Source organism: Trichechus manatus, unplaced genomic scaffold, assembly GCF_000243295.1.
Source record: "Trichechus manatus latirostris isolate Lorelei unplaced genomic scaffold, TriManLat1.0 scaffold00055, whole genome shotgun sequence".
Lineage (NCBI taxonomy): Eukaryota > Metazoa > Chordata > Mammalia > Sirenia > Trichechidae > Trichechus > Trichechus manatus.
In genome coordinates, this window is record NW_004443991.1 from 16,151,007 (window position 1) to 16,160,009 (window position 9,003).

Sequence of the window (9,003 nt, forward strand, 5' to 3'; positions counted from 1 at the left end):
GAGTTCTTTTAGTACCTCTAAAAACCTAGGAAAATTCCCACTCCAGGAAAGATGACCCTGGAAAATTCTCATTTCAAATAAGAAAGCAGACTCAGAGAGGTGAAGAAACTTGTGTAAGTTCACAGAGCTAGTAAATGGTAGACCTATGACTTCAGCTCAAGTTTGTGATTCTAAAATCCAGTGCTCTTGATAACTCAAATTCAGTTGTCTTCAGAGGCCCTTTTCTGCAAATTAACTGGCATGTCCACTTCAGTAGGGAATTACTGTAATAGCAACAAGTAAGAGTGGCTGCTGTTTGCCCTTGATTTCCATGCTTTCTTCAGGATGTTCCATAAGGTGCATATTAAAAAAAAAAGTTGCTGCTGATTCCAACTGATGGCAATCCCACGTGTGTCAGAGCAGGGTTTCAGTGGCTGAGTTTTTGGAAGTAGATTAACAGGCCTTTCTTCTGAGGTGTCTCTGGGTAGACTCAAATAACCAACCGTTTGTTAGCAGCCAAGAACATTAACTGTTTCACCACCCAGGAACTCCATTAGCAACCGGTATGTCTCTAACTGATTTACAAATCAATGTGGCTGTCCCCATCCTGGTCTCACTAACTCTTCTTTCTTAAGAGAAAAAATAAAAATAAAGCATAGTTAAGTATAAAAACAAAATCAATGCCTTGTTTTTAATCATGTAAATACCAGTAAAATTCCAAGTTTAAAATCCTAGGGCAAACATATTTGAATCCATTGCACTGCAGAGGAACGAATTAATACCATACATATTAATGAAAAATTTTAAGTATTCGCTAGGACATTAGATTATAATTTCACAGGGAGTCATGATTTTACATTTTCTGCCTTTCTCTGTGATTAAAATACCAATTTTAACACTGCATTAGTTTCAACCATAATTCACTGCCATGTTATAAAGCATTCTAAAAAAATGAAACACCACTACAAAGCCTTGAATGTTAGAAAGAATTACAGTAAGATGTTACTGGCTTAATTAACATTCATAAAAGATGAGGTGACAGCTTGAAATGACTCTGAGGCCACACAGTAGGGACTCTAGGTTGTCAAATACTTGGTGCCTGGAAAACATTTCAACAACATGCTTGTGAAACTTTTAGCCATTCTCTTGAGTAGTAGAGATAACTCATATGGAATCTACTGTTTGGCAGGTGCTACAGCTGGGCAAATGTGCTGTTCTTCATAACTCCAAGGCTGTACATTTTCATGTGGTAGCCTTAGCCATCTCATTGACCCCTGATCTATCATTGCAGGTCCCTAGGTGGTGCAAATAGTTAAGGATTGGACTGCTAACCAAAAGGTTGGTGGTTCAAGTCCACCAAAAGGCAACTCAGAAGAAAGGGCTGGCAATCTACTTCTGAAAAATCAGCCATTGAAAATTCTATGGAGCACAGTTCTACTCTGGCACACATAGGGTTGTCATGAGTCAGGACTGACTCAACAACAACTGGTTTAGTCTATTATTTACTTAATGTTCAATTTTCTTTCTCCTCCCACTACCACCATCATCTTCTAGCACAGAAAATGTTGCTTTAATGTTAGTATCAAGATTCGTCAATTCCAGAAGCCAATGGTCCTTACCAGTCTTGTATATACAGATTGTGAGGAGTCCCTGGGTAGCGCAAATGGTTAATCACTCAACTACTCACTGAAAGGTTGGCAGTTCAAATCCACCCAGAGGCAACTCGGAATAAAGGCCTGGTGATCTGCCTCTGAAAAGTAACAGCCTTGAAAACCCTATGGAGAAGTTCTACTTTGCACACATGAGTTCAGCATGAGTCAGAATGGATTCAATGACAACTAACAACACTGATTGTGAGCAAGGTTCATCCAGACTGGGGACTGTGAGATTCTTCTGGTATTTTATTTCCTGTTTTGGTGTCATAATTTCTCTGGTTTAATTTTAATATAGACTCAGGTATATTCAATAAATAAAGGAGATACAGGATCACTGGTTTGCAGGAGTATTTGCTTTAATAAGGGATCTGACAGGCTTCTGTTGGTCCCCGAGAAGCAGGGCAGAAGGGATTGTGTTATAATTAGCTCTAATCCACTCTACTCTTCTACTTTAACCTCACCAAAGAGTTAAGTGATTGAGTTTTTGGTCTCTTGAAAGAGATTTGCATGAAATTTGCAGCTGCCTACAGACAAGAGACAATCAAGGGCTGGCACTATTTGTATTTGGATGTGGAGAACTGTCTTGGTCTAAGTAGCCAATTTTCCTTCCACTTCTTCACATAATCCCAGTCCTTGGTTCTTCACATAATCCCAGTCCTTGGTTCTTAATTAAGCACTAACATTATTGTGGGTCAGATGTTAAACAGAATTTCAATAAGCAGTTCCTTATCTCAATGCCAAAAACCTTGAAGACACAACATGGCAAAAATGGCACAGGCCGGGTTATTCTTTGTCATTCTGCTTCCTGCCAGCCAGTGCCAAGGCCTATGGTTGTTAGCTTGCTGGTCTTAGACTTCAGGCTACCCTTTTTTCCTTGTCTCACTCAAAAAGGCTGCAGCATATATACTTTCCCCTAACAAAGTCTATTTTTCAATATATGTTAGTGTTAGCTTGGATAACAATGTGCTGTTGGTATAAGGAGTTAGCTAAATTTTAAACTGGCTATTATTTATGCAAAGTTCTTGCTTTTTTAATCTACTATCAAAACACGGTCAAAATTACAAACTAATGGGAATGGAGGACAATACTTAAGCATTGAGAGAAAGCTGGCCTTCCTTTACCTCTCTTTTCCCCTCCCACCCACCCATTTTTCCCATTTTTCAGTTTAATTTCTCTCTATATACCCCATGGCCAGCAAATTCAATAATTTTATCCATCCTCCCTTCATACCAGGTACCCTCAGCCTCCTGACATGGGCACCTTGCCAAGCTGGAACCACCTGTAAAACAATCTCCCCTCCTGCTCCCTGACACAAAGTATTATAAATTCCAGTCTTTTATGGATTGAATTGTGTCCAACCAAAATATATATCGAAGCCCTAACCCCTGTACCTGTGAATATGACTTTGTTTGGAAATAGGCTCTTTCTCTGAAGATGTTATCAGTTAAATTAAAGAGGTTATACCAGAATAAAACAAACAAACAAAAAAAACTCATTGCCGTCGAGTAGATTCTGACTCATAGTGACCCTATAGTACAGAGTAGAACTGCCCCTTACAGTTTCTGTGGAGCAGCTGGGGAATTGAAACTGTCAACCTTTTGCTTAGCTGCCAAATTCTTAACCATTGCACCACCAGGGCTCCATATCAGAGTAGGGTGGAACAAGTCAAGGATTGCCAAGATATGTGTACGACTACCAGAAGCTAAAAGTAACAAGGAAGGATCTTCCACTAAGTGGACAGAAAGAACATGGCCCTGCCAGTGTTGTGAATTTGGACTTCTAGCCTCCAGAACTGTGATCTAAGATTTCTGTTCTTTAAAGCCATCCACTTCTTTGGTATTTTGTTATGATAACCCTAGGAAATTACAACATAGTCCAAAGTCAGCTTGCCATCTTCAACTACATTCTTGTTGCTCAGGAATCTTATTTCTTTTGACCTCCTGTTGCCTTCCTCCAACTCACTAGTTGAAAACTACCAGTTCCACTTTATTGTGGAATTCCCCTCACCAATTTTTGGCAAACAAATCACCTTAACTTCTATTTACAGATAAACTTGTGTCCTCAAATCTGAATTTTTTTAACTTTCTTACTCTTCACATCCCAGTTTTACCATAATTTGTCTTACCGTCCCTCTTTCCTTTTCAGTCTGATTACGCTATCTGTGCTCTGGATCTCAGCCCTCTTAATCTTCTGCCAGATATTTCTTGTCACTTTTTCTCTCTTTCTTCAATTATTAGTCTCTTCTTCTCCACTCTCTGCTTCCCCATAGCTTATAATAAATGCTATCTCATGAAAAATCTTATCCAAAAAATACTTAACTTCTTCCCCCTCCTGCTACCTCTTAAGTTTCTCTTTTTTTACAAAAGAATCTTCTACCCTCTCTGTTGTCCTACTTGATTCAGCTTCTGTGCACATTATTCCTCTGATATTTCCTATTTGAACTTACTAGTAATACTACCTTGTGTAGACAGAGAAGAAAACAAATTTAGAAAGACTAATATGTAGGAAGTGGAAGGTTGAAGAGTCTACAAAGAAGATGGAGAAAGGCTAGTCAAAGAAGTGTGTATGGGATTGGAAGGTAGGTGCACAAGGGCACTGCTCTGGACTTGCACACAGAAGCAAGAACAAGATTAGTAGGAGCCTGACTTTCTGAGGAAGGAGTGTCAGGATAAGAAAGAGACTATGTTGCATTCCATTCAGGTGGACCATTAAGCCACTCTGTTCAGAAAAAAACATTGCTGGCACAGAGCCCCAGTACAACAGCTATGGGGCTGACCTTGGTCCTCCTGTCAGATACTGCTGGGCAGAGGGGTCAGTCAGGTGTTGATGCCACAGACTCTAGCAACCTTGGCCGGAGCTACTAGAGAATGAAGAAGTCTTCTAGATAGGTGATATGATGCCCATCTACTCTTCCAGCTCTACCTTCTAGCCCCAGGTGCTTCATTTTTACAAGGCATACCTAATTTCTAATTTTTGTTCTGATTTAAGTTTACTCCTTTCTCAAGGAGCCCTGGCGGTGCAGTGGTTAAAGTGTTCAGCTGCTAAGCAAAAGGTCAGTGTTTCGAAGCCACCAGCTGCTCCTTGGAAACCCTATGGGGCAGTGTCAGACGATGTCTTTTTTGTTTGAATTAATTGAAGATGTTCTTGATCTTCAACCTATCATCAAACTTCAGTACATGCATACAGGTATAATTCAAACTGAACAGAGTACTTTATTGTTATGTCACATTGAAGCCTTGAGCCAAACAGATAGTTTATATCAGAAAATATGAAAGGACTGGCTCTACAATACGTGGATTTGGGGGCATATGTGTCACATTTGATGTGGGAAAGAGAGGCCTTTCTCACAATTGGGCTTAAGGGAAATGTCAGAGGCAAGTGTACTCAGTAACAACCTGAGAGCAAATGAGGGAGGAAACCATTGCAGAAAGAAATCTTGTGCCTTTCTCAGCCAAACAAAAAAGCTCCTACTCAGACAATGTCATTCTTGGATAAATATCACCAGTAAGAATATTCATCTTTGTGTTCCCGTTTTCTTTTATTAAACCATTATTCTCAGCAAGGATCATTCCTGTTTGGTCTCCATCAAGGCCCCAAACATCACCAACATGTAAACTCCACCCAAAGCAGAGCCCAGGGAAATTGTGTCATCCATTTAAGATACCTTATGCCACAGACACACTTTTAACCCAGGCCATTCTAGCCTTTGAAAGCAATAAACGGATAACACAGGAAGGTGGCAGGAAATCTAATATCTGAACTCAATATGAGATTGTGGCTACAATCTAATAAGAATAAATTCATTTTGCTTTATTTCCATTTTGTCACCTGCTTCGTGGGGAAAGCGAAACATGATAAATCAGAATATTATGGCCACCTCTCAGCACATATTGACTCATCTTTCCCTGATCCTTTATGACAAACAATTTGAACCATGTAAATTAGTGGAGACTTCTTCACTCTGCACTGCTTTCTGTCATAGTATTACAAGCTTCCTCAGCATCCCAGGTTTTGCTTAATAGACTCTATTGTTGAATGATCTGGGGGTTAATTAAAAATCATGAGTGAGTTTGATGGAAATGTAGACACTCATCTGACCTATGTAAAATAACCTAGAACCAACACCATCCCTGGAAGCAATCTGAGCAGGTACATTGGCTAACTTGCCTATGACTTCCATGGGATCTACAGTTTCAACAGAAGATAAATTTGATTTGAACAAGATGGCTGAGGAGGCAAAAGGTTAAAGAGTCTGAAATTTCAGCTTTTTCTTGTTTAGTAGTTTTCTTTAAGCAGATGGATTTATAAATGCAATTATAAATTCAATTTTAAATGTCTTCATGACCAAACCAGTTGATCTGCACATGGGATGGCTGTTTACTTTAGGTTTTTGTGTAGCATTGATTTTTAAGGATCAGAGAAAAAAATCTTCTTAGTTTAGGGGGAAAAGAAGCATTAAGGGATTACAGGCTGCATCTGTCAAACTAAGACATTCACCATATAACTTATTGCAGTTTTCTATGTTTTACATGGCATATCGTCTTCTGTATATCTCATGGAACTCTTACACATTCTATATCTTAATGACAAGCCAAACAGATCGCTATAATGTTGAGATCACTAAAAGTCATTTAACGATGAACATTAGACCCGTCTTAAATCAATGAACTAGAAGGCCATTTTCATTTGTGAAATCTTTGGCAGTTTACTATTTTACTAATGAAAAAACTAAAGCCTAGAAAAGTTAAATGAACTATCTGTCCAACATCACTGAGCTGAGGAACAGCTATGTTTACAAACCATCTTTATTCACTTGAATCTCCCCCTTTGCTTCTTATTTTTACTAACATTATTGTGGCTTCATTAGCTATACTATGTGCCAGACTCCGTTCCAAAAGGTTTCACATATGCAAGTTCATTAAATGCTCACAGCAATCTTGGAAGATAGGTATTATCATTATCCTCATTTTATGTGTGAGAAAACTGAGACTCAAAGAAGTTAAATTACTTGTGCAAGGTCTAGTAGCTGATGAAGCCCATATTTAAACTAAAGTTCATTCATTTCAAACCCTAAAACTTTAATCATCACCTACACACAACACTGCTTAGAAAGACAACATTGCAATGTTCTCTCTTTCTCCTTTCTCTTTTCCTCAATGTCTCTCCTAAGGAAAAATGCGATTTTCTGAATAGCTCAGGCTCTAAGCTAAAATCCTTGTCTGAAAATCACTCTATTTGACCACCTTTTGTTCTATTTATCACTGTCTGTATTGAGGATTCAAAACGTAGCCAAAACTGTGGTTAATGATGGATTGCACTAACCAGAGCACAGATTACTCTTCTTCAGGTCTTTCGAACCTTCAGAATTGACATGAGTGGAGGAGACTTCTGGGCAACATGTGCTATAGACAGAAGCACCACGCTGCCCCTCCACAGCAAAGCATCAAATGAAGCGATAAAGATCTCCGTCAAGCACCAAATGGAATAAGAAACTGACAGGAAACAGAGAGTGAGGAGAGATACATGCAGAGATTCCCTATTAGCTAACGCAGCACAGATCTACCAGCTCGGACTCCTGTCAGAGATCAACGAACAGGGAGTACAGGAAAGCAGTTTCACGGAGCTTCCAGCAGAAGACAGAACAACCAAGAGAATTACAACGGAACCAGAGAGATTAATCTGTAAATGACAACTACATCAGAACAATAAAAGAGGGAATAAACACTGAAGGTATAAAACCTAATGGAGAAGAAGGCAAGACGATACCAACTAATAATAGACTGGTTCAAACCTAGGAAGATAAGAGTAAATTTTAAGGTAACCACAGAGAAAGTTAACAAACCTACTCACCAAAATAAAGAAGAAAAAATAAAGTCTCGGTAAAAACAAAACCTACAAAAACAAAAGAAAGGTAAAAAAAAAAAAAAAATCCACACACACAAAAAAAAGGAAATCAGCACAAGAGAGTAAGAGGAACAAAGAAAACGTCAGCACCACAAAAAAAAGCACTACAAAATGACAGCAATAAACACACACCTATCAATAATTACACTGAATGTAAATGGCCTAAATGCACCCATAAAGAAATGAAAAGTGACAGAATGGATAAAAAAATTAGATCCATCAATATGCTGTCTACAAGCGACACACCTTAGAAATAAAGACCTAAATTTATTAAAAATCAAAGGATGGAAAACAATACATCAAGCAAACGTCTACCATAAACAACAGGAGTGGCAATACTAATCTCAGATAAAATAGACTTTAAAACAAAATCCACCAAGACAAAGAAGGACACTATATAATGATTAAGGGGACAATCCATCATGAAGACATAACCATAATAAACATCTATGCACCCAATGACAGGGCTCCAAAATACATAAAACAAACTAAGAGCACTGAAAAGAGAAATAGACAGTTCCACAATAATAGTAGTAGACTTCAACACACCCCTCTCGGTAAAGGACAGAACATCAAGAAAGAAACTCAACAAAGATACAGAAGACCTAAAGGGTAAAATCAATCAGCCAACTTGACCTCATAGGCATATATACAACACTCCACCCAACAGCTCCCAAGGGTCCTAGAGCCCCATAGCCAGTCAGACTGGGGTTCAAGTCTCCCTTCTACACATGGGACACTGGTCGTCCATATGCCCACATCAACACTCCTCAGGCCTCCAGGGGCACAGGATATCTGGCCCTGGCTTCCAGGAGGTCACACATATGCAGTATGCCATGGTAGGCTGTGGAGAAGCAGGTGGCCACAAAAATGCAAATGAGTATTTCACTTGACTTTGCCAGTCCTTCCCCTTGCGAAGCATCACACTGTGGGTCCTAGTTGGATTTGGCATTCTTCTAGGAAGGCAGAGTTTAAGAGTGGGTGCCAGGTGCATGCTGAGAAGACGAATGGTGAAGACCAAATTGATTGTGATCTCCCTTCCACTTGCAGGGGTTTCTAGATGCAAAGTACCAGCTGGATGAGTAGTGGCTAGAGGGGCTCCCGTCTGCACACAAACTCCAGCTGGCCAGGGTCTGCCCCTGATGGGAGCTTCCCCACCCGGCTTCAGAGCCTGCAGACCATTCAGATGGCCTACCTACCATTCTATGACCAAGGGCAACCAACACCGCCAGAGGTGCACCAAACACCTGCAAAGTATACATTCTTTTCCAATACATATGGACCATTCTCTAGAATAGACCACATCTTAGGCCACAGAGCAACCTTCAACAAGATCCAAAATGCTGAGATAATACAAAGTATCTTCTCTGACCACAATGCCATCAAGGTAGAAATTAACAACAAGAAGAGCAAGGAAAAAAATCAGTTACATGGAAACTGAATAACACCCTGCTTACAAACCACT

The 9,003-nt window shown here is 39.6% G+C and overlaps 1 protein-coding gene across 1 annotated transcript in view; it reads left to right on the top strand.

Annotated features, from left to right (window-relative positions):
- Positions 1 to 4,744: 4,744 nt before the first annotated feature.
- The window catches only part of CD96 (CD96 molecule), a 150,626-nt gene continuing 146,367 nt past the window's right edge, over positions 4,745 to 9,003 (top strand). The window contains 1 exon segment of the mRNA XM_023732856.1: positions 4,745 to 4,820. Within this exon segment, the coding sequence (XP_023588624.1) occupies positions 4,745 to 4,820 (76 nt within the window).